Genomic DNA, 27,098 nt, shown 5'->3' with positions numbered 1-27,098 from the left:
ATTTCAAAGAGGAGAAAACTGAGAGTAAACAACTTGCTCAGGAGCTCACAGGTAGTGGCAGAGTCAAAGTTCAAACCCAGGTCTAACAATCCCAAAACCCGTTCTAACCACTCTGTGCAATATTGCCTCTCAAGCAAATATTCTGTAGTCATGGTAACCATGTGAGAGAAAAGAAAAACTGCTTCTGACATGAAGACATCCATTTATGAGAACCTCCCATGTGATATAAGTACATGGCTATGTGGAAAGATTCTATAAAATAAAAAGATATTAGGATGCCACTTTTATATTAATGGAGATAAGCAAGCCAGTAACATCTTATCAATCTCTAATTTTCATGCTTTTGTTGATTTTAATTAGCAAGTTATACTGCTCTGTGGATTTAAAAAAAAGATTTGCAGGTTTTTTTTCACAACCATTAATCATATCTTCATGAGAGGAAGGCTCATGTTAACATTTTAATTTTGCAAATGAGATAGAAACTAAGGTTCAGAAAGGTAATAAGGCTCAGCCAAGTTAGACAAGGATGGGATTGCAATCATATTTTATTCCAAACCTATTAACAGTGTTAATTGAACTCAGCACAACCATAAAACCCTATGTCAATACTGATGAGGAAACCAGTGATCCAAATAAGGCAAGCCTGCCTCTCCACTAATTCTTCACACAGGAGCTGATTCATTGTGTTATGCAATTTTCACTTGACACACTGCTGATTATTATGCAATGCCTTAAAATTACTTGGTTCACTTTCTCAACGTGTGGTTTTAAACTACTGCATTAGTTTCCACAAAGGCAGAAACCATCTGCTTAGCTCACCACTCTCTGCTCAACTCCTAACACTGGAACTGACATATAATTTTCTATTGAAAGCATGAATCGAACAGTTAACTGACCACCTATGTGTGCGGATGGTGAGGCTATGAGTTATGGCATCTCATATGCAATTTGTCAGCACATCCTGTCCACTTTCCCTTCAAAACATATCCAGAGTCCACGCCCTTCTCACCTCTTCCACTTTAGCACCCAGGGCTAAGCCCCTATCATCTCTCACCTGAATTGGCCAGATCCTAACTTGTCTTCCTGCTTCCACACTACCCCCAGCCACCTCCAGCCTATTCTCAACACACCAGCTGGAGTGATACACTTTGAATGTTTATGTTTCAGCAAGAACGGAATGCACAGTACCAGTAGAACAGTACTGTGGTAGTGATCTGGAGACCTGACGTCTAGTTCTCCATATTCCAGTGATATGACTATGGACATGTCACTGAAACTAATCTTGACCTCAATTTCCTCATCTGCAAGACCAGAGACTTGGACCAGATGCTCTTAGAATATCTCACAGTGCACTAACTGTACATGATCCTGACTTAAAGGGAAAAATGGCTAGTTACCAATGTACACCCAATTACTGATGTTTTAGGAATTATGTATACCTGCAATCAGTGTCAATCTTAACACAATGCTAGATTATTCACTGAAAGGCGCTTAGTTTATGCTTAAGCTCCACCATGTATGGAAAGTACTTATCACCAGCCATATTAGATACAGCTATTTTGGGGTGCTTGATTAATGTGTACAAAATGAGACAGAGGCAGAAAGTTCAAATAGCTGAAAAGCAGAACTAGGACAGCGCCTGCTCCTGACACTTCTGTTTGACAAACTGTCGACATTTAGGTGTCAGAGAAATCAGGGTAGGCTTGCCCATCTTTTATGACAAAGAAACGTTTATGACCGGAAAAAATTGAGAGAACCAGATTTGCCTCCTGACGGCTACTAAATGACAAGGAAATAAATTATATGTAAAAGAAAAAAGAGAAAAAATAATACAAAAGAATCACCTCTAATGAAGTATGTACAAAACCTAAGAATCTCAAATAAAGTCAATGTATATGGCATGATAATTTTGTCAGCAGTTTTATGACAATCAAAATTACTGGAAAATTTTCTGGCTACTGACTTTATGGCTTCATTTTTAAGAATCTGAAACTAAAGAGTTTTGGGTCACCTTCATTTCTAGGTTTGTTGCTCTGACAGATTGTACATATTTTCTCATCACGGAATTCTTGCCACGTCACTGTAATTCGTTCCAAGAATGCCAGTTTTTCTCTAAATACCTTTATGGCTAAGAGTATGTTTATCAGGCTCTTACTCTGAGACCTTTGCTCTTATAGAATAGATAAGCTCTCCCAGACAACCACTTCAAATGTTTCTACATCGGCTAGTTTAGCTGCAGTTTTCTTGATCCAGAGATTGCCTTTCCTTAACAGAAACTCTCTCAAAGATAACATTGGATAAAAATCAAAGTTAAGTTTAGGAAGTTTCAAAAGTCACTATATGCAACTCATTTTATAGTAAAATAACTGAGAGATAAATCATACTCTTCCTTCTCTTCCATACTGAACCATCTAGTATGACATGATTTTAAGACTAAAAAAGCAAAATTGGTTTTATCTAACAGAAGAGAAAAAAGAACTTGATGGGGAGATTTTTTTAAAAAATTTGTGTTTGCAACAGGAATCAAATCATCATGATGCTGTCAATTTAGATGGCATTTTCCATAGTCCTCCTTGCAGTGCCATGCTCATTTTGTAAATGAGAAAACTGAGTAAGAGAAAGCAAGCAATTTATGCAAGCTCAGATATGAAAAATTAGATTTCTGCAGGGCCTGATGTTTGCTGCCACTTCTCCAGAACTCGTTGCCTCAAATGCACCTAGATTAGGGTTTGGCTTGTTCTCAGCCCACTGGTGAGGACATTTTGGTAGTATGGTTGGAGGAAGGATGCTAAGAATATTTGTGCACTACCATAGTGCCAGACACTGTATCAGATACTTTATATACATCATAATCACAGGGAGCCAAAGCTCTTACCCAATTATACAAATATATATGGGGGGCACAAGGGAAAAATACAACCTCCTCAAAAATATTTTACTAGCAAACAAAGAAGTGAATTTCATATGGCTGTTTCTTGTATCAGCCATCTGATAAAAATTGAGGACATGACGCTAAAATGCAACTAAGTGAAGGAGATTCAACAACTGGCTAAGATAAGATGGTCTAGGTACATAGCTTTCTGGTACTCTTCCTTAAACAGAGTATGCAAAGAAATTCTTTAAAGAATCACCTTACGTGTTTTAGCAAGTAGAAACCTCTTTAGGTAAATTAGACATTTAATCCTAACTATTCCTTATACTAGTCAATCTTTTGATTTAAGATAGATAAAAGACAATTTGAAGTTATATTTTCCTATATGCTCTGGGGAATTAAGTAAGTAGGCTGTGGGGATGATACCTCCATAGACGTAGGCTGTACCTTGAGTCCACTCCAAATTTATGATCATTTAGAATTTTTCACTTTACAACTGATCCTCATACAGACTGTCACTAGAATTTTCAAAGCAGGTTTTACCTGGTAGGTACCTATAGTGTCAACAGAAAAGGAAACCTCAGTGTGGTGGTTATCTACTATGTCAACTTAGCAAAGCTGTAACTATTTATTTCAGAATTCCTCTCCCTGTCTGGTGCTAGTTAGGGCTGGCCAATGTAAATTTGTGTGAATTTCGGAGAATATAGGCGACGCAGCAGCCTTTCTGCCCTGAAGGTCAGCGTAGGGTGCCCGTCAGTGCAGCAGCGTACACATACTGCCACTTTCCTGCTGGCTCACCTTGCTGGGATAGGTCAGTAGCCAGGCGTGCAATTCCTTCAGCTCCTCTAAGTCCTGGACCAGGAGCCTATAAATCTCCATGGCAAAGGGCACCAGCTTCGTTTTGAAGCTGGAGACAGGCTTCCAGTCTGCTCATGGATTCTAGTTTGTCTTGCTCTCCCTGGCTTCACATCTAGATTTTCTTCATGACCACTGGCTCTGCTGAGGTTCTTCACCAGCTCCTCAACTGAGTAAGATCTAGTCCTTTATTCCATGCCACTTAGCACTTCTGCTTCCCTGACTGAACCCTAGCCGATACATTCATTAATGCCCAAAGAGGACAGATGTTCTAGTCCTAGAAGCCCTTCTGATTTGCTCATCGGGAAGCAAATCCCCATCCATGTAAATGAATCCATTTCCTTTCTGTATGGCCTTAAGAATAGTTACTATGTGTCCAGCACAGTGGAACAAACTTTATATAGAGTGTATGATTTACTTCTGAAATACCTGAGTGAGTTAAGTATTATTATCCTCTTTATACTGATGAGAAAATGAGGTTCAGAAATGTGTCTGAGTTCAAACAGTTCATGTTCTATTAACTACAGCATTATTCTTGGCCATCTGAATCTTAGAAAAGACAATTCTTTTCTTTAATGTTGGGCCCTTTTACTTGGAGGTGGTTAGATACAACAGCCATTGTCTCTTGAGGCCACTCTGAATTTATGATAATAAAAGAAAACACAAGAAGGTAAATTATTCTCCTATTTTGAGTTTCAGGAAAGTTTGCATCTAGTTAATCTAAAATTATGTGCATATAAAGAACAGGGATTGAAACACATCTATTTCTCAACATTGCAGATTGTTTTGGGTTCAAGTCTATTAGGATACTGCTTTGGCCTAACCTGATACTTGTAGAGATGCTAAGAAACAGATTTAGCAGTATTATTTAGAGCTGAGACTCTAGGTTGAGCTCATGCACTTGGCCTGCTGCCAGTTGCTGTCTGAGCCAAAAGCCAAAGAAGAATCCCTTGAAGGCTACAAACAATTTAACGTTGTTCTTGGAAGTTATCTTCAAGAAACTAGAATGTAACAGTAGTCAATAATTGTGCCTTAAACTTCATTCTCACATGAGATCTGGGCCAAGAGACTCAGACATGTAGTGTATTAAGAGGAATCTTTGGATGAGATTTGGGTATATACAGCAAATTATTAGGCCTACAGTTTTGTAGAATTGGATGGTGCTGAAACCATCCAGGAAGTGATGTATTTTAGGAGTTGAATGAAGAAGATAATTTGATATAGGTTATGGCCCTTCAATCAGAAGAGGTTTTAAACAGTTCTAGGGGTAAAATAATTTTACCTGGAGTTTCATTAAACCTGAGATGCTTGATGAAATGAGTTATGGTGGTGAGGTAATATGGGTAGAAGTGATTATGGGAGCAAAAAAGTTCTACTGCCAACAAAACCTGAGGAAATTTTCTGAGGTTATACAACTGGGAGAGACAGGCCTACAACATGAAAGAGAATGGAGTTTCTTTAACCTCTCTGATCAAGGGCCTCTCATCAGAATTTACGTTTTATTTTATTGTTTTTAGAAGGCAACAAGGAATTTGTAATAAGATTTGAATTTAATAAATTCCAAATTCAATTATTCTGTGTCCTGTTTTGCATGATGCCTCACTAATTAAGCCGGATTTTGTGTTTTCCTTCCTGGCAGCCATTATCTAACCAGGAACTAGCAGAATGAGGCCCCCATTGGCTCAAACATGAAACTGAAAAGGACTGGCTTTACATAATCTGTTTTATACAGTGTAAGCAGAAACCTCTCTCAAGAGGAAGGGCGTATTAGTGAACCTTTTTGTTTGTTTGTTTGTATAATGCTTAATTTGTTAAACTTAAAAAAATTTATGAAACAAATTTTTCAAACATTTAAACAATATTTTCACAATTAATAAAATTTATGAATTTTAATCAGTCTCCTAAGAATTCCACTAAGTCACAAGCCCTATACATCAAATATTTTACATGCTGCCAACACTTTAAAGGCACCACAGAACGTAATAATAAAAGTCAAATGGATTACTCTCGCATGTAAGCAATATAAAAGTGCAATATGTTTGGTCCTTTTTTCAGTATTTCTGTACTTCTTTTTTGGAAGTCCTTCAATGATTAACTAATTTCCTTTAATAGTTATAGGACTATTCAGATCATCTACTCCATCTTGGGAGAGTTATGTAGCTAGTGGGTTTTGAGGAATTGGTCCATTTCATCTAAACTGTTAAAGTTAAGTGCAGAGAGTTGTTCATAGTATTTCCTTATTCTTTAAATGTCTATGAGGTTTGTAGTGATAACCCCTCTTTCATTCCTTATACTGGTAACTTTAGTCTTCTCTTTTTCCCGTTGTCAGTCTTGCTAGACATTTATCAATTTCTTTTTTGATTTTGCAAAAAAATTTACAGCTTTTGATTTTCTCTACTATGTTTTCTGTTTTCAAATTTCATTTCTTCTCTCTATTGTCTTCCTTATGCTTATTTCTTGTTTTTCTTTTTCTAATTTCTTGAGGTGACAACTTTCTCCTTTTCTTTTCTTGATTTTTTTGGCCATGCCACATAGCTTGCGGGATCTTAGTTCCCTGACCAGGGATTGAACCCGGGCCCTGGCAGTGAAAACGCCGAGTCCTAACCACTGGACCAACAGGGAAGTCCCTCTCCTTTCCTGAGATAAGTATTTAGTGCTATAAATTTTCCCCTATGCATATGTTGTGTTTTCATCTTCACTCAGGTCAATTTTCCTTGAGATTTCCTCTTTTACCTATGGATTATTTTAAAATGCGTTCTTTAATTTCCAAGAGGTTGGAGACTTACTTGTTAACTGTTATTGATCTCCAGTTTGATTCCATTATGGTTAGATAACATACTTTGTATGATTTCAGTTCTTTTAAAATTAAGGTTTATCTTATGACCTAAGATATGGTCTATCCTGATGACTGTCCCACGCACACTTGAAAAGAATATGTATTCTGATGTTTTGGGGAGTCAGATACTGTTGGTGGGTAGTCGTTCAGCACTCTATACCCTTGCTGAGTTTTTCTTTAGTGGTTCTATGAATTACTGAGAGGGGTGTTCAAGACTTCAACTATAATTATAGATTTGTCAATTTCTCTTTTCAGTTCTGTTGGACTTTGCTTCTAGCATTTTGAATCTCTTAATGCATATACATTTAAGATGCATATAAGATTTAAGATGCATAAAAAATTTAACATTTTTATGCCTTCTTAGTGAATAGATGCTTTTCACACCTGTTGTGGTGGAGGAGGAGCATGATTTTTCTTAATGGTTTTCACTAAAATAACTATTAGTATAAATGGGTCAGGAAACACAAGTGAATTTTCCTCCTAGGCTTCTTCATGGACTTGCATTCTATAAAACTGTTTCATATTTATGGACAAGAAAAGCCAAGATTTCATTCCTTCTACTTTTTAAAACCACATAACCGTATTTAAGGCAGTGGGTCTCAACAAGTTTTGATTGTGACCCTCTTAGGCCAGTAGGCCCTGTGGTCCATTTGTCCCTACTTTCCAATGGAAAATTAACTAGGTGATACCAATAGAATATGACTGTAAGTACTGTAGGGTATGGATAAGTCACAGTATCATTTTTAGAATATCTGGGTAATGTGAATTACAACATGCTAGAAGGTAAAGCAAGCAACCTAAAGCAAACTAAGGTCAATAGTCTAATGATAGTTTATAATTAAAAAAAGCAACTGAAAACTATAGGTAACTTAAAAAAATCCTGATGATGTACCAATATAGCATTCCTCCTGAAAACTGTGGGAACCAGAACCATCTACACTTGGGCTTGTGCAATAAGAGCACCACTGTACTGTTGGTTGCATGGATACTAGGCATCTTGGAAAAATAGTGAATTAGAATATTGAGTAAACTCTACTAATGCATGATTTTATGATTATTCAATTTATAACCTTTTAAAATCATTTAGTAGGTTACTAATAAGCAATATCTAGTCACAAGTGAAAATTAAAGTCTGTGAAATTATGTGTTATTTGCCCATAAGAATCAAAGGAAGGACTGTCATTTCTGCATAAAGCCTCAGTCACCAGGAGCCGTTTGCTAAGGACAGCCCAATAGTTTGAGAATCACCACTCTAGTGAAGTGCTCCAGTGGGAAACACGTGTCACAGTCCAGGCTGTTCCCATGTAGGCTTTGCCAGTGCTACTACGAATTTGGCATTAACACTCTAGAAATTGTGAAGTCATCCACAGGAACCAGAGAATACATATGATATAAATACAGTAATATTTAGAATGGATATCTGCATGCACCCCAGTGAGGAGAAACATCATGTCACACTGTACCATGGCTGTCATCTAGGTGAGTAAAGTCAAAGCGTGGAGAAAGTGGTTATTATAAACAATTGTTAGCTCAGAGATGGTTATCTAGCCACTGAAACTAACTGCCCTCTTATTTTAGCTACATTGATCCTGAAACAATGCAGCTAAGACAGGCCTATATTAGACAAACCAATCTTTATAACTGTAGATAAATTTAATTATAAATGTTTATAGGCTGCCAATATAGCATATTTTTCGTCTTTGTGATAATAATAGCTCTGGCTTCTCTAATAGATGGTAAAATCCTTATGAGTAGACATGACTTTACATGACTTTATTCATCTAAAAATGTGAGTTTTGGAGTCAGACTGCTTGTACTCATATTTCAAGTCTGCTACTTTCTGGCTGTATGACCATGAGCAAGGTAAACTCTGTGTTTCAGTTCTTCAAAATAGATATAATAATAGTAGCAACCTCAGAAGGTCAATTTGAAGGTTCAATGAGATAACGTATGTAAGTTCTTAGCATAGGAACTTAGTAAGCAATAGGTAAATGTTAGCTATTATTAGTAGTAGCAGTGGTAATATTATTATTATTTATATATATTCCACAGCATTTATTGGGCCTTAAAGATAGTTGGCACTACTAGAATTGCTGTTGAGTTTCTGCTAAATTATGTTATTTTTTTGAGGGGCAATTTGAAACACTTGGGATAAATGATAAATACTTCTATATATTTAATTTTTTAAATAAACAAACAAAAGACTTTGAGATTTAAATATTTCACAAAGAAAAGTATTTTCCCTTTCTCATTATTGTGTGTAGGCAGAGAAAAAGTCTAAACATGAGTAAGTGGGGTAAGATGGTAATGGGAGTAAATATTAAATCAAGAAATCTTCCATTTACATGAAATAACAGCATAGAATTGAACAAGTTTACTGCTGATGGTAGTCTTGCCCATCTGGTGTATGAGAGAGAAACTCTGCCAATGTTCAAATCCCAGCTCCACCACTTAACTACTTATTGTTAGTGCCTCAGCTTCCTAATCTGTAAAATGGGGATAATACCAGCACCTTTCCTTATAGGTTTTTTTACGAGGATTAAGTGAGTTAAAATTTGCAAATTACTTACAATACTGTCTGTTTCATAATGTTTATTTACTTGTTAAATTTTTAAAAATAAGATGTCTTTTAACAGCTCTCCACCTCCTTCCTCCAGAAGCTCCACCAAAAATCCTTTCACAATTTGATGGAAATGGCTAAGAGTACTTATCAGAAGTGAAATAGTAACTGAGTGTTTGCAGTTATATCCTAAATAACTAAGACAAGCCAATGTTGGAATGTTATGAAACAAATCATCCAGATTTTTTAACACCTACTCAAAATCTGTTTTACATAAGCCACCTAAAATCACATTATTCAGTTTATGAAAGTGTACCTGCATGTTGCCTAGATCCATTACCAAATTTTACTTTTCTGGCTTCTCAGCATGTAGATTTAAAATAAATTATTATTTTGTCTATGGATTTAGTTCAGCAGCTTTAATGTGAGAGCAAGGTGTCATATGTATATCATATTAAGCAAAAAAAAAAGTCCTGATTCTAATCGTCTCTTATCTAAAGGTTTTCATCACTACATTTGGATTTCTCACACACATACACACACACACACACACACACACACACACACACACACACACACACCAGACACTGCTGTCTGCTTTTGCTTCATGTGCTCTCAGGTCAGACGAGGGTTTTGGCAGCTAACAACTCCATTTTCAGACAGAGAATCAGTGAGTAGGTAAAATAAAGTTATACTCATTTGAAAAATACCGTCACCTGCTTGGCTGATAGGCATACTGCGACCTCCATAACGAGAGGGCAGTGATAGGAAGAGAGCAAGAACTAGCTGGAGTGGAGGAGATGAGGCCAGGCTGAGGGGGAGCTAATTCTGTTGCCCTGGTGGCACCTGTGGAGCAGAGAAGTCTTGTAAATCACACTGATTAAAGGTACAAACTGGGACCTGCTTTGAGAGGGAGCCCGACACGGTGAGTGTAAATTACTAGGTGATTCCAATACTCTCTTAAATGGGTGGGTGGTCAGAGTTAGGCTCCACATCGTCTGTCGTCTGTATCAGTAAACCAGCCAAACCCTCGTTGGAGGAGGCGCCAGTAAGGGCAGAGTTCCCATCTTTGGAGTGAAATGGAAACCTAATCGATAAAACAAAGTAGAATTTAGTCATGTGGACTAGACAAACATGATAGAAGACATTCAGAGCCCTATGCCTCTCCCCAGGCACATGGGACACTGAGCCTATGGTAATAGGTTCCTGGTGGTTCCCACTCTGAACACACCCCAACTGAAGGTCGGCTTGTACTGGGCAGGGCTGGTCATGGAGGTGGCTCTTGTTTTTGCAGGCTGAGGACATCAGCTGAGAGATACTGAGAAAGGCATTGAAGTTCCTGTCACATTCACTCACTCATTCATTCATTTATTCATCACATTTTTATTGAGCACTTGTAAGGTACTAGACTTAGACTAGGTACTAAAATATAGTGCTGAACAAAATGGAGAAACTATCCTTTCCTGTCATGGACACGGACATGCCCTCCCTACCATATATAGTGAAGAAAGATACTAAGCAGATAATCACACAAATAAATACGTAATTATGAATCATAAGAAAGTTTTCAAAGAAAATATACAGGGTGCTAAGAGACTATAATAGGAGAAACTGATTTAGTTTAGGGTGTAGTGGTCAGGGAAAGTCTCTCTGCAAATTCAGGTTTAGATAGGAGTCAGCCAGGGGTAAAGATGGGGTAGAAGCATTCTCAGTAGAGGGAGGGACATGTCAAAAAGGAAAGAGGTGGCAAAGACTGGTGATAATTAGGGTAGTTAGAGCATAGTGAATGATTTCTTTTCAAATAAGTTTAAGAAAAATACATAAATTGGAATAACAAATATATGGAATTAATAAAAAATAAAATTATGTATTTTACAATACCATAAACTTCTAAATCTTCTTTATTATTATATAAACATTTCTGCTATAATTGCTAAGAGGAATGAGTCATGCTGAAGTCAAACTGTATTTGCCTGGCTTTGTGTATTATTAGGCTGTTTTTCAGAATAGACTAACGGGGATTATAATCTAGGAGCTTAAAAAGGAACACCCTGCACACACACACACACACACACCTTTAGTAAATTGTTTAAGGGTATTTAATGCTGATATGATCCTGCTATTCAATTCAACTAAATTTTCTCCAAATTTCAACACAGACCACATGGAGCTAGTATTATAGCAGAGATAGCAGCCTTACGAAACTCATTATTCCATCTTTATAATCCTCTTCCACTTAAGTCCTATTTCATTAAAAATAGTTGTGCTATCCAAAAGAATAATTGGTAAGAATGAAGATTAATGGTTCATCATGAAGGTGACTGGATTACATATTGATACCGATCTTGTGTTTTTAAAAAAATTAACATAAGTAAACATCTTTTTATTTTAAATAAGTACATATATACAGATTAAAAAATAAAACAAAAATTCCTGTGAAATATAAAAAGCAATCATTTAAATATATTTTATTTTGCCTCCCAGGTCCAGGCATTTTTAACTATAGGACCCTGTAGTCTCAGTAATATATCATGCTGAATAACTACTTGTGTTTTATAACAGCAGTAGCTCTGTATGTTTTTCTGAACTTAATAAAAAAATAGTAATATAGAGCAAAAGAGAAACCTGGGTAGAAATCAATCCACCTACGAGAAATGTTATTAAAATCAACATATGAGGGCTTCCCTGGTGGCGCAGTGGTTGAGAGTCGGCCTGCTGATGCAGGGGACACGGGTTCGTGCCCTGGCCCGGGAAGATCCCACATGCCGCGGAGCGGCTGGGCTCATGAGCCATGGCCACTGAGCCTATGCGTCCGGAGGCTGTGCTCTGCAGCGGGAGAGGCCACAACAGTGAGAGGCCCGCGTACCGCAAAAAAAAAAAAAAAAAAAAAAAAATCAACATATGAGCGCACACGTTTCTTCAAGTGAACTTTTTCAAAATTCACTCATTTAGTTATTAAAGCACGAATTCATTTGTGTATGCAATGCCTACCATGCACGGAGGACCAGGGCAGAGTGTGGAAAGATCCCTGCAGTAGGCGGTTTGGGTTCTAGTTCTTACTCTTACACTTTTTTGCAACACAGCTTTGGGTAGATCACTTTTTTGAGTTTTGAGTTTTGTCATTTGCAAACACAGTTGTTTTGAGGTTTAAAAGACGTAACAAATGTGGAAACTCCCTTGATAACTGTAAAAGTACTAAATAAATGCAAGTAAAGTCCTCTAAGGAACTTAAGAGTCTAATAAAAAACTCACCAATGAATGTTCTTTCTTTTTGAACACTGGTTATAGACATTGAACATACACTTTGGGGCTAACAATTATTTAGCTTCTTTTTTTTTTTTTTTTTTTTTTTTTTTTATGCGTTACGCGGGCCTCTCACTGCTGTGGCCTCTCCCGTTGCGGAGGACAGGCTCCGGACGCGCAGGCTCAGCGGCCATGGCTCACGGGCCCAGCCGCTCCGCGGCACGTGGGATCCTCCCAGACCGGGGCACGAACCCGTGTCCCCTGCATCGGCAGGCGGACTCTCAACCACTGCGCCACCAGGGAAGCCCCTATTTAGCTTCTTTTAAACCAGAGAATAGTTAGAAAATGTCCAGCTTTTCACTTTGAAATTAGTGGGTTAGTGTTACATGGGAGGACCTCCTCCATGATTAACAATATTCCTTACCCTGTGCTGTCTCTCTGTTAAAAATTAGTTGGGATAAATATCATGTATCTGGGAAATCCCTGTTACAGACTCAGGATATAGAATAAAAATAGGAGGCAAAAGTAGGCTCTGCTTTTTTTCTTGGAATAAACTTCTAGACGTGAAGTTACTAGACCAGGTTCTTTGCACACTTAACTAAATAATGCCTTTCAGAAAGGTGGTAACAATTTATAGACAATACTAGACAATACTCACAATATTCCTGATTAGCAGTTTTACCTTTTACTATCTTCCATAATTTAATTACTCAAAATCCACAAGACTCAGCTATTTTCCTTCCTCACACAGTATATTCCTGTCTGGACGTGCACGACAGGATGGCACAGGCTGAGTGTTTAAATGAGCCTTCAGTGGCTTATCGCTCCTCTTACGACAAATCCAAACAGTTGAATAGTTTACACGCTCTGGGTGAAGTGGCCTCTTCTTTCCTCTCTAGCTTCGTCTCTCACTACCAACTTCTCTCTTGAATAGGCCAGCTGTCTCTTATGTTTAGATCTTTGTTCAGGCTATTACTTTTGACTAGAACACCAGCTTCTCAGTGTGAAGATAGCATTTCTGACTAGTGATAGCAAAAGTGGCCCCCCGCCATACAGCTATGAGTATTGATTTCAGAATGACTGCAAATGTCTATGGAAAAAATAATAACCTGATTTGCCACTTATTCAAAGTAGCAGGTTTTGATATGGGCATTATTCTCTTGGAGACGAAGAGGCTGGTGGTATGGTAACTGGGGACAGGAGAGGATAGAGAACGAGCACCCAAGAGTGCTAACTGCACTCCTATGTCAACCCAAATATGAAAACATATTTCTTCATTTTCATTTTATGAGAGACCTAGCGAATAAGTAGTTAGATGATTTAAAAGATATACTCAGGAAAGCAACTCAACTATGAGTTGTTAAAATCTTTCACATCTTGTATATCTAGATGGTCTGTCTTCCACAGCAGTGACAGATTAAATCTTTTGATGCTGTGTACACTAAGCACAACTGTTCAACTCACTTAAAAGCCTGTAGTCCATGTTTTTCAAGGGCTTCTAATGAGAAGCACAACAAACTCCCTTTTAACCAAAATGTCATAAAATGGGTTGACTTTGTGATTTGAATGTTTTGGCTAACAAGATTCTCAGCCTCCACAACGCCATTGTCCTAGTTTCTCATCATCCACCTGGCCTTAATGGCCCTGCCTTTGGCCTCACATCTCTTGATTGATGCTCTGCACCAGAGAGATCCTATAGGCCAATCTCATCATGCAAGTCCCCAGGTCAAAATTCTTCAGTAGCTCTTTATTACTACAGGAAAGAGCCTAAGTATTTTATCATAAAATTCCTGATCTAAGCCCCACCTGCTTCTCTAGGGTCCCATCTACTGCCCCTTCTCACATGCTTTCCTTCAACTTTTAATGAACCAGTAATTTTGAGCCACATGAAGTCCGTGGAACATGCCATATTCGCACACATTTGTAGCACACTTTCATACGCCTTCCCACAAAAATACTGCTTTTCACTCTTCACCCAAATGCTCCCCATTCTGAAGTCTCTTCTCACTTCCCAAGAAGGCAAAGGCCGTTCTCCTACACTTCTTGCACCCACCCATTACAAACTGTATTGGGACTCTCGGTGTGTCTTTCTTTCCATATTACGGTGTGCTATGTCTTCTCATTTTTACCTCGAGAACCATGCTCCAAGTCTAGTGCATAGTAGATGTTCATTTTTAAATGAAATCATAAATATATTAAAAATTTTATCTTTAATGTTGAACTTTACAGCTATTCATTTACTGTGTATTATCACGCTAATGATTAATCAGCTAATTATTAGTCTCCATAAATTCTGTGCATATTAAGTTATTTCATTAAAAATATAACCTGCTACAACACATGAACTCATTGAACATATGAACTGAAGAGCAAAGCAATAAGCCATCATTTCTTTTCAACGTTTTTTTCAGGGCATAACATCTAAATTTAGGATCTTTTGTGAAAATCTGACAAGAGGATAAAAATAAATAATCTGGAATTTACCAAAAAGAGTCTGTCAATGAAAGTATTATCATAGAGTCTTTGAAATTTTACTTACATGGTATAGTGTGGCCTCCGGCACAGGTGTGCCCATGATATCTTGTCTCAGTGCATCCATTTGCAAACTAGGTAGCAATGAATAGTGAGTCGGGCTACTACTCTTATCACCCTTCTTTTTAGACTTCTTCCCTGTGTCTTTTTTGCTGTTTCTCTGAAACATGTATTCTTCTTGAGCAATTTTTTCATTGCTCATATATCGGAGTAGAGAGTTTTCTATATAAAAGAAGATAAATAGACCAATGTAAATACGCAAATATTCCAAAGTTCCTATTCTTCCTTAATTGTACTATGAGATTTTGTTTCAGAAATGTAACTTGACTTCATTTATGAAATACCTTTGTAGTGAAAATATAGAGGATCTTAATTATTTGGGATCATAGGGAAACAGGAAATAGATAGCCTATAGCTTATTTCTCCAAGTTTTAGGTCTGAACAAACTATATCAGAATCACCTGCGGAAGTTGAATCAGACGTTCTGGGTGTGTGGCTCATAAAATGTTTAACAAGCTCCCCCAGGGAGATTCTGCAAAAATTTGATGACAAACACTGACGTATGGCAGGCTAGGGAGCATCCTTGGAGAAGTTAAAACCCACACTATGGACCAACAGTGAGGAAACTTAGTTCATAAAACCTATGCTTAAATTGATAGCCAGAACTATCAATTGTAACTATTAGTACAATGCTTCATAAGGCCTTTTTCCCCCAAGATGTCACTATCATATCAACTCCCAAAAGAGTGACTCAGAGAAGGCATAGAAGTGTTTCCCTTTTTATATTTTTCTTGGTTAATTCTATAAAACAAATGAGGTTAGAAACTGAAGTTTGGAAGACGGAATGAATACATAGATGTAAAGGAATCTGTCAATGATCCTATATTTACCAACACTTTCAGAAATTCTCGCTCCATGAAACAAGTGTTAAGAAGTCTAATGAAGCAGATAGTCATGCTTACTTATCCCTGTGTAGTCTGTGGACCTGTGTATTAATGAAATAAATTCTGCACACTGGCTAGAAATAACAGGCAAGTGGGTTAAACATGTTATAAAGGAAGCTTAGTGACTTTAGGTTCTATGAAAAGTTTTTTGCTTTGTTTTGAATAATTTTATTTTTCATCTATAACCTTAGGGATCTCATTTCAGAAAATGCAAGTAGCAGCATGACCCACTGGGCCCACCATATCCACACTTGGTCGAATCCCATTTAGTAGCAAAATTTCCAGTTGCTCTCTTTACTGCTCACCTCAACGGCAGGATAAGTGAACATAAAAACTTACTTTTGGTAGATACTTCAAGTGTAGCCCACCCCCAAGTAAGAAGATAACCCTGAACAGCAAACAGAAGAGAAAAAAAAGCAAAGCAGTTTTTTTTCCATTTCTATATGGTTTTCATTAGAGTCACTGGCCCAGTTTCTATTAGTTTTTACCCATGTGCTTCAAAGCTCAATTTAACGTTGTATTAATACAAAAGTAGTGAGGTTGGCATTGCGGACCAATGGGGACTGATCACAAACTCTTTCTATTTGTTGAACTTAATTCTTTTATGCAGTTTCACACTTCTGACCTTGTTTTCCAAGTACTAACTTTCAAATAACACTCAGATATTAATTTTTTACATTGTACTTATCTACCCTGAATCCCTTAGGAGGCATTCAGAGAAGATATCTACTTAATAACAGATCAAGATAGTTAAAGGTTAGTCTGAGTTGGTTTGGGTGTATCATAAAGTCAATGAGAGAATGAATAGTTTTCCACTGAAGCCACAACATCCTATTTAAAAAACATTTAAATTTGCTTTTTGTTTCAACAACCCAGCCTACACTGAAATTCTAGAACACTTACCTCTTCTACTATCTCTCTTCATCTTATTTGGATCTTCATAGTCCCCCACCCAATTATATTCCACTGGCATAGATATAGGTCGTAGCTTGCCTAAACACAGAGAACAAAATTCACATCACATTGTTTTTCTTCCCCACGTCCGCTCAAACTTAAACGGACTTTTAGCTACAGTCTGCAAAACACACTCACTCATATGCAACATTATGGTTGGCATTTGTGAAGGTGAAAAATATGTGTGTTTTGAGCCAGAAGGTGAAACTGCCTGTGGTAATTGGCCAGGTGATAATGCAAACTTAAGGCGCTTTTTATAAATAATAAAGAACAGCCTAGGTTTGCTCTCTTAGGAGCCCCAGGCTTTAAGAATGTGGCCCTTTACAAAGAGGATCATCATTTTAGTGACTTCATTTTCAATAACTGGATCTGTCTTATTCCCCAATGCCCAAGTGTCTTTATCTTGATAGCCAATCTCCAGGATAGTAGCTCCTTGGGTTTAACCTGCCTGCCAGAACATTAACCCATCATTTCATGTTGGAACACCACAATACTAACTTCCCATCTTCACTGCCTCCTAACTCCTATCTGCTTTCTGGATACCACTATTCTTCAGCAATACGGCTATACTCTCTTTTATGGCCTAAAGCTGGGTCTGCCCCAAGCATCTCTTGCTATTGTGAACTCTAGTTTCTAGTTCCAAGTAATCACTGTTTTGGCCCGTCCCATTTCCCTCTGGGTCTGTGTTCTTACTAAAAAGCATCTTTATTTTACTTTAGCAAGCAGAACTCATGGCACAGACTTTAAGGATAGCTTTTCGGTGAGGCTGCAGTGTATTATTTCTGATCAACTTGAAATTCTTGAAGCACAAAACAGCCAAAAGAAAATCATACTGAAGTTTAAAAAGGATACCCAGCACAAAGTCTGGCATATAAATTTACTAACCAACATTACAGTTGGCCTTTGTGAAGGTTCATAAATTCTGAATGAATGAAAATTAAAGACTCATGTGGGACTGGGTCATAATAATAATGATGATTATGATGATCATGATAATAGTACTAACATGTATATATCATTTACCATATGCCACATATTGTCTAAGGGTTTTATAAGTATTAAATTGTTTAATTATCAAAATTATGAGAAATACACTATTACCCTCATTCTACCAGATGAAGAGCCTGGGACAGGTTATGTAATTTACCCAAGGACACACAGTAGGTAAGTGTGTAGTACCAGGGTTCAAACCCAGGCACTCAAACACTACTTCTGTAGTAATTTTTGGTGACTTCAATATTCACCCTCCAATATTTTGGCCTCTCAGTTTCTTGAGGTTCTCTCCTCCACCCATTCTTGTGGTCATATGCTTAATCTTGTCACCTGCAAAGGCTCTAATTCTTCCCAGTACCCCAATTTCCTACCACCTTCTGTATTTTTAGCACATCCCCTACAGCACTCCAACAATTCTTCCTCCTTTAATCTACCAATCTTCCCACCTTTCAACACTTCCTGGTCACTGTATGTCCTCTTCACTTCGCTCCTTGCCCAGATACATTTCACAATCAAATTGCTATGAACACTCCATGGAGTTAAAAAATCCATCAAGATACTTCTTTCTCATTATGTTCTTAAGGAAAATGTGCCAATCTTATGGCATTTTATTACGTATGCTGATACAGCTTACTTAGTATATTTTCCTAAGCTCTTTGAAAGTCTGAGGATGAACTAGACATGATAAAATTATTATTATTATTGTTATTATTATTTTTTTTGCAGTACGTGGGCCTCTCACTGTTGTGGCCTCTCCCGTTGCGGAGCACAGGCTCCGGACGTGCAGGCTCAGTGGCCATGGCTCACGGGCCTAGCCACTCCGTGGCATGTGGGATCTTCCCGGACCGGGGCACGAACCCGTGTCCCCTGCATCGGCAGGCAGACTCTCAACCACTGCGCCACCAGGGAAGCCCTAGACATGAAAAAATTATTAATGAGGCCCCCCAACGAAGTATTTATTTAATGGCTTCCTTTCAAGGTGTGCAAACAACTTTATAAATGATCATCTCAGTTTCCAAATGTTCATGGGGTAGATTTCTGCAATTTTACAGAGGGAATTTGGGTAAGCTGATGCACGTCAATATATTCTGCCCATCCAGGGTGGCATAAAGGTTTTAGGAAAGGTCTCATTTTGTCATGTCTATTCAACTGCTTTCCAAAATCAGTCCTCCAGCTTTTCAATGTTATGAGTGCTATATTTTCAAAGTTCTTACAACTCATTTCTTTAGAATCTGGTTTTAAGGATAAACTCCATTTCAGCATGGGCACTGAAACTGAAATAGTTAACAGCTCTAACACTGTTTCTACATGTCACTAAGAAAATCTCTTGAAAAGTGAAAAATCCAACAAATAAGCGTTGTTTTAACTTTCTCTCGCTAAGAAAGAAAATAGTCTGATAGTTTTTGAAGAATTGATTGGTTGTTTGGAGTCAAATAAATGTGCACAAAAACAAGAAGAAACTTCTCACATAGAATACAAAATATATAATTGTATTCGTTGTATTTTACATCATATTCTCTGAGATTTTCATGGAACTAAGCCATGAAAGAATGTAATTAAGCCTTTGCTATGTCTGGTTATATCATTCACCATAGGAAAAAAATTTGCAGAAGGTTTAAACACTGACTTTTTATGGAGTGATTTTTTTTTAAACAGAAGTATACTGTATATTGCTGATACAAAATTGAGGAAAATATATTGAACCAGACAAAAAACTGAGATAAAAAGTCTTAATTAAAATTTACTTTTATAGGGACATCAAGTTTTTGCTTTTACTAGTTAATAAAGCTGTGAATTTTAGCAATGCAAATCAAAATAAGTACTTTTAAAAGTAAAGTGTATTATTTGTTTAGTTATAACAAATAATGTTGCTTATAAACAATGCTTTTATAAATTTTTTATTGTGCTAAAGTATTGAAATAGATTTAGTAAACAACAGTCTTTGGCAAATTAAAAAACAGACAATAGCTTAAATTATTTCTAATTTTAAATATATAGATCTTTGACTGCAGCTTGGAAATGCTTGCCACTGTGTATTTATAGCAGTGTTTTAATTTCATAACAGCAAAGTTCAAATGGAAAAAAATCTTTATGGTTTGATGCTATAGTGATGCTAAGAAAAAGAGTTCTACATGCATTATTGCTAGATTTAAATCAAATGTACACTATTATTAATACAGGCAAAGTATTTTTATGCTCGTATGACCTTTTAAGGCTTATTAAACACATCTGACTCATTCCGACGTAACTGTGCATAAATTAGTAATAAATCTCTGAAAAATAATTTGGAAAATTGAAAGGTATCTCTTTATGTAATAACGCTATTTACTAATTCATAATGAAAATTAATAATAGTCAAGAATATAGTAAAAACATGAAGATAAAAGCCCATTTAAAAATTTTGCTGACTACTTCCTCTTACAGAAATTTTTTATTCCTCTAAGCATGAAACATTTATTAATTATAGAGTTCATTTGACACATCATCATAAACCTTGTGATAAATCTGTGCTAGTATCTCATAGTTAAATTATTATTCTGTTACTTGGCTTTTCATATCTGTTGCACATCTGGAGCATTCTAACTGAGATCTCTATAGAGGCAGGAATTGTGCACTGTATTTCTTATTGTAGTCTAATAAATGTTCAAGAAGTCAAAGATAAATACTTTTGGATTTTGTTTGAATTTTATTCTGAAATTAATGGCAAGTAGCTTTTTAAAAATAATGAACTATATTTAGCTGCAATTAAACACAAACAGAACCTTAAATATAATTTAAAGAATATTTAGCACAGGGAACTATAATTCAATATCTTGTAATAATCTATAATGGAAAAGAATTCAAAAAAGAATCTATACATATCTATACGTATATATGTATATATATGTATATATATATATATATATACACACACAACTGAATCACTTTGCTGTACACTTGAAACTAACACAACATTGTACATTAACTATACTTCAATATAAAAATGGTTAAAAAATAAAATAAAGATATATTAAATCTAAAAAGAAAAAGCAGATAGGAGTTTTAGAAAGTCCAGGAACAAGCCAAACTAAACAGCATATTATAAGGGACATATATAAATTGATAAAAACTATTCTAAAAAAGCAAAGAAACAATAAATAGATAATTCAGGAGAGTAGTGATATTAATGAGATAGGGTCCGACAGGGATCCACTGTTGGAAGCAAAGACAATGGTTAATATTCCAATTATTGGCAGGTTGCCAGAAGAACCAACCATGTGATTAGAGGGTTGGAACTTTCAGTCCTATTCCCCACCCTCCCACAACCTCCAGAGATGGGAGGGGGCTGGAGATTGAGTTTAATCACCAAGGACCAATTATTTAATCAATTGTGCCTATGCAATGAAGCCTCCATAAAAACCAAAAAAGGACAGGGTTTGGAGAGCTTCCAGGCTGCTGAACAGGTGGAGATGCTAGGAGAGTGGCGCACCTAGGGAGGGCATGGAAGCTCCAAGCCCTTGCCCCATGCCTTGCCCTATACATCTCTCCCATCTGGCTGTTCCTGAGTTATATCCTTTTATAATAAACTGGTAATCTACTAAGAAAAAAAAAAGAATACTGATGTGATGGAATGCCTTATAATGATCTAACACTCTGTTTTAATATGAAATTGCTATGTTTTAATACTAGTGTACAGAATTGCTTGAAAACAAACCAACTTTTTCCTTAGACAGTAAAGCATTTTCAATGCTATTACAAATGCTACAGTGCTCTTTGGCAGAGTTAATTGCTCACTCTCTTGGGCTCCCTTAGCTCTTCCCTAGTGCCTTTTGTATATATGATCCTTAATTATATTGTATTGTATCTGTCTGTTTATGGGTTTCTCTACTTCTTGGCAGGAACTTACATATCTTTGTTATGGAAGTTCCTGGCAAAGATTCTGACCCAGAGCAAGTATTCATTAAATTTCTTTTGAATGCTTGAATGAAAGGATGCTAGACATTAGGGAGATCCCAAATTACTGGACTGTTCACTGGATTCTACTCCCTCTTTCTTACTCAAGGGCATCTCTTGAGCAATTCTACCTTACTTGCTCCTGTAGCATCAATTTTTCCCTTTCGACCCAATGATTCCCACTAGCATACAAACATGCTGTAATTTCTCTAACCTTAAAAAAAAAACCCTTCTTCGACAATAAACAGTCACCCCGCTACCACTTTATTTCTCTGGTCCCCTTTAGAGAAAGACTCCTAAAGTCTCACTTCTATTCTCACTCTCCAATTTCTCTCCTCCTCTTTTTCTTCCTAGCTTTACTGAGGTATGATTGACAAACTCAAATGTTATGCATTAAGGCTGTACAGCATGACTTTTTAAGGTTTGCAATGTGATTATACACACACACACACACACACACACACACACACACAGACACACACACACACACACACTGTGAAATGATTACCACAATCAAGTTACCACGTCCTTCACCTCATATAGTTACCATCTGCGTGTGTGTGTGTGGTGAGAACACTTAAGATCTACTCTCTTAGCAAAATTCAAGTATACAATGGAAAACATTAGAGTGGTTCCTCGAAAAATTAAATATAGAACTTCCATAGGATCCAGCAACCCTACTTCTGGGTATATATCCAAAGGAAATGAAATCAGTCTGTCTAAGAGATATCTGCACTCTCATGTTCATTGTAACATTGTTCACAATAGTTAAGATATGGAAACAATACAAGTGTCCATCAGTAGATGAATAAATAAAGAAAATGTGGTATATGTATACAATGGAATATTACTCTGCCATAAAAGAAGGAAGGCTTGCCATCTGTGATGATATTGATGAAATTGAAGGACATTATGCTTAGTGAAATAAGCCAGACACAAAAAGACAAATACTGTATGATCTCACTTATATGTGGAATTTCCTCCTCTCTCTTGAACCTTCTCCAATTAAGCTCTTGCCCCCTGAACTCCACTAAAACTACTACTGTCAGGGTCACTAGTGCTTCCATGTTGCTAAATCCAATAGACAATTCTCAGAACCCTTGACTTTTCTGATCTGTCTGCAACATTTGACACAGAGGATTATTCCCTTCTTGAAACACTTTTTTTACCTGGCACCCAGGATTCTGTCTTCCTCTGGTTTTTGTCTCCTCTTCTCTTCCTAAACTCACATGCATCCTTCAGAGCTAAGCAAAAATGTCATTTCCTCAGGGATACTCTCCTTGACCTTGTTCTAGGTTGGGTTCCTCTATGTTTGTTTTTATTTTCTTTTGTAGCTTTTTTAAAATAGCATGCCAGTTATAGTCAAATAAGTATTTATTAAATTAGTTGCTTCAATTCTGTCCCTATTCTAGAATGTAAATTTCACAAAGGAACAAAAATTTCTCTGTCTACCTGTGGTATTCCCAGCACTTAGCACAGTGCCTTAAACATAGTAACAGTTCAATATTTGTTAACTGATGACTTGCTAAGAAAGTAAACAGGGGACCTTCCTCATACATTGGACTAAAAAGGTCCAAGCTACACGGTTAGTTTCTATTTTCAAAGTTTCCTTCCCCTTCCTTCCTGTCAACTTTCCATTCCCCCCCTTTTCACTTTCCCTCCCTCACTTCCTTCTAAGGAACCTGACCAACCACTTTCATTATTCTAACAAATTGAGCCTAACAGAGCTGTTTGGTAATCAAGCCAGAACTAGAAGTCCTGCCTCCTGATTTCTTATCTAGAAACATTCCCATATTAAGCTACCCATGATGTATGCTGAAATACTACTGAATTGCTGCCTTTTTCAATTGTATCCCTCCCCTACCTTTTAAAAACTCTGTCCCCAACATGCTAAAATCATTAAGTTTCAGGGTGATATACAGCATCTGAGAAGTAATCTTCTCAGTTACTGTTGTCAAAGAGTTGGAAAAAAAGACTGCAGAGAAATTTCTCCTTACGTCTGATATATCCTTTAATGCTCACAAAAGAAGCTTTCTCTAGAGGCTAAGGAGAAAAAATATATACATACACACATATACACATCTGTTCTGAATATTTTAGCCAATATTTTGATGAAAATGAGTGTATTAAGGAATGTTAAGCTATAAGCATGCCACATACACCCATCAAACTCCCCACATACCAGACAGAAAAACTGCTTTCAGATGGCTGACTGCATTTCTAGGAAAACATCCCGAGATTATTTAAGGTAGAGAACCACACATTTAAAGAGGAGTAAAATTGAATTAAGTGGAAAGTCAGTAATTTTTTAAGGATAAAGGCAACATATCTGGATCTAGTAAAATAAGTAAAAACTGGGCACTCTGATCCCTAGGGCCATATTTTTAAAATTTCATTTCTGGATAAAAGAGCTTGGGGAAAAAGTGGCTTGTAAACATCACAATGTGATGATTATTTAAGTACTGGATTTAATGCCTTATAATATAAATCAAATACAAACCTAATGATTATTAATTTGAAATCGTCTCAGTTGCATTAATGGAGAACAAAAACAATTAAAATCTCATTTCAAAGAATAAGCTACATCTTGTTTGTGAATTTTCCTATCACTTCCTAAAGGTGATCTAGACTTTAAATGGGGACTCACATAAAAATTGTTGAAGGAGAAAATTCTGAACTGCATCAAAAATTATAGGGAACTTTTAACACTTGATTCCAAGGCTAATTACATTTTGAATCAAATTACATTCTACCAAGAGAGCAAATGTGCTGTACACACTGGAGTTCAGAAAGGTTATTTTAGTTGAAATGCTGCCACTGTGCACAGAGACGGGGAAGGATTCACATGGTTTAAATACTGTCTAAGCGGAAAAAGAGTTCTGGGTTCTCTTTTGAAGGCTCTGGTGGGTAAAAAAACAATGAGCTCTGCTAAATACTTTTGCCCCCTGCTGTGCTCAGCAATACAATTGTGGGAAAGAAAGATGATGTGGGGTAAATAGTATTTGGTTAAAAACATCCCATTTTCAAGTTAAAAACTACAATTAAAGCAAACCATTTTTAAAGATCTTAGTAAAAGCAGTATCTTGAAAATCTTATCAACCTACAGAAGACAGTCACCCCTTCTCATGAAAAGCGAAAAGGACAATGATTAAGACCGTCAACTGAAGACCCTCATTTGAAATAAACAAAATGACGTAATAACTTTATAATTCCTTTCACATATTTTTCTCTTTGGGATCATATTAGTCAGTGAAGTTAGAAAGAAAGGTAGAGATGAAAAACTTCACACATACCACAGTTAATTTCTTAGGATTTCACCGATAATTAGTTTTGGAGTCAGCCTCTGAATGTAGACTTTGAACTTCTATTTCAGTACTCTTTTCACTGCATTAAATTGCCTCAGTGATGAATTCAAGACCATTGCATTACACAAAAATCCAATTCATTTTTCTTCAAAAATAATTCACTGACATGTATGATTACTGCTTTTTAAAAAAGTATACTCCCAGCCAGTTTGCAACTCTTGCAAAAAGTTCTTAAAGGCTATAGGTAAAGAACTAATGGAGGATTAGAACATAAACTGTAGATGTAACTGTATTTGTTGTCCATCCCTTAACAAAGATGGAAAATAAACTGGTTTGACATGATGTGTTATTTATAAAGTGATGCTAGGTTGTCATACTTTTAAATGGCTGTATATTCTTTTAATTATTTCCTCTAATGTCTCCAGTCATTAAGATAATCAGTGTATAATTTTTAGTCATCTCTTTTAACAAGATTGGCTATAACACTTGACATTTTCTATCCCCAGGGTTCTATTTCCTTCATGATGCTAGCAAATTGTTTTGCAGTGATACCAGTAATTCTATGAGGAGCCATGCACTGATCTTTCCAGTTAATATTTATTACTTTAGTTTGGACTTCCATCACAAATAAGATTTACTCTAGAAAATGGCTTTTCTGCACAATAAAAATGAAGATGACATTCAACAAGCTGTCTGCTGGGGCAGACTTCAAGTTAAGAATAGAGGCTTTTCCAAATGCTTATCTGTTAGGTCAGCTGTTTGCAACTTAAAACAAAGAAATTTTATCATTGGTATATTGGTCTTTAAGAAGAGCTGCAACTCTATTTCAGCCTTTCCAAAATATATTCCATCAAACATTAGTTCCATTGGGAGGTTAATAAATATTTTGTGACCAAAACCAAAAAAGATGCAATGTACAAATACATGTGGGAAACAATAAGCTAACCCCAATTCAACAAGATTTTCAAAGCCTTTAGTATGCTAATGTGCATTTATTAATCTCCAAGAGGGGGATAAAATATGCAGAGTTTCCCAATCTTATTTAACCACGTAATCTCTTTCATTTACAAAGATTCTCTTTCAGAACTAGTGATCTGAAGAACATACATAGGAAAATGCTGGATTACTTAAGCCACATCGTGATCTGAAAGCAGACACTAACCACTCTATTTAAATTTCACCTTGCTACCATTTATTATATCTTTTTCCCATTGAGGGAAAGTGCATTCCGATTTCAACTAGGCACAATGAGTTCCCTCCTGTTCCAGGCAGGGGATGTCATGATTAGGTTTTCTACTATAGAGCAGGGTAAGTCATCTCAGATACTCACAACCTTATAGAGAATATGCTAAGTTTGAGTAAATGCAGGTCTATCCTTCCAGAGCAGTAAGTTCCCAGATTCTCTGAATAAAAAAAAGGCAATTGGTCCTATGTCATACAAGGGCTCTTTGATTTTCTAGTCATATACATCTGCTTCTGTATTCAATTTGTCTGCAACTGATTCTTCTTAATTTAGCTAGGGTTTCTCAACAGCAGCACTCTTGATGTTTTGGACTGGATCACTCTTTATTGTTGGGGGCTGTCCTATTCATTGTAGGATGTTTAGTAGCATCTTGGGCCTCTATTCACTAGATACCAGTAGCACCTCCACTCCAATTTATGACAACTACCAATGTCCCCAGAAATTGCCAAATGTCCCTAGGGGGCAATACTGACCCCAGTTGAGAATCTCTGAGTTGGACTGTTTCTATTCTTGGCTTTCCCATTTTGTCTTTAAGGGAAGCACTAGTATCTTTGTGTTAATTCATTTGAAGAATTTTTCTTTTCCTCTAATAGTTGCATCAGCTTTGCTGATTTGGTTTGCTAATCCTTCCTTTTTATCCACATATTAATATTCTGGAACTTTATTAAAAGTTTTTTTTTTCTTAAGCTTACTGTTTTATCTATTACCTAGTACCTTCAATTCTTTCAGGGCAATCTGATCTTGCCAGGTTTCATTTCTTTGAAAGTCTCCAACTATTTAACTTATTTCACATATTATTTTCACTATCCTTTTTTAAAAGCAACTAAT

General features: G+C 36.6%; 1 protein-coding gene across 4 annotated transcripts in view; it reads right to left on the bottom strand.

Moving 5' to 3' along the window:
• CNKSR2 (connector enhancer of kinase suppressor of Ras 2) overlaps positions 1 to 27,098 on the bottom strand; it is a 257,232-nt gene that overhangs the window by 69,227 nt on the left and 160,907 nt on the right. For 2 of the 4 annotated variants that reach the window (XM_032619801.1, XM_032619803.1), the window contains 2 exons: positions 16,746 to 16,835; positions 14,906 to 15,120 (listed from right to left, as the gene is read on the bottom strand). In XM_032619801.1, coding sequence (XP_032475692.1) covers positions 14,906 to 15,120; positions 16,746 to 16,835 — 305 coding nt within the window. The remainder of the gene's footprint in view (positions 1 to 14,905; positions 15,121 to 16,745; positions 16,836 to 27,098) is intronic. The other 2 variants (XM_032619802.1, XM_032619804.1) reach the window with 1 other exon arrangement.

Source organism: Phocoena sinus, chromosome X, assembly GCF_008692025.1.
Source record: "Phocoena sinus isolate mPhoSin1 chromosome X, mPhoSin1.pri, whole genome shotgun sequence".
NCBI lineage: Eukaryota > Metazoa > Chordata > Mammalia > Artiodactyla > Phocoenidae > Phocoena > Phocoena sinus.
Note: the sequence above shows the minus strand (reverse complement) of the source record. Positions and strands in the feature narration are given on the sequence as shown.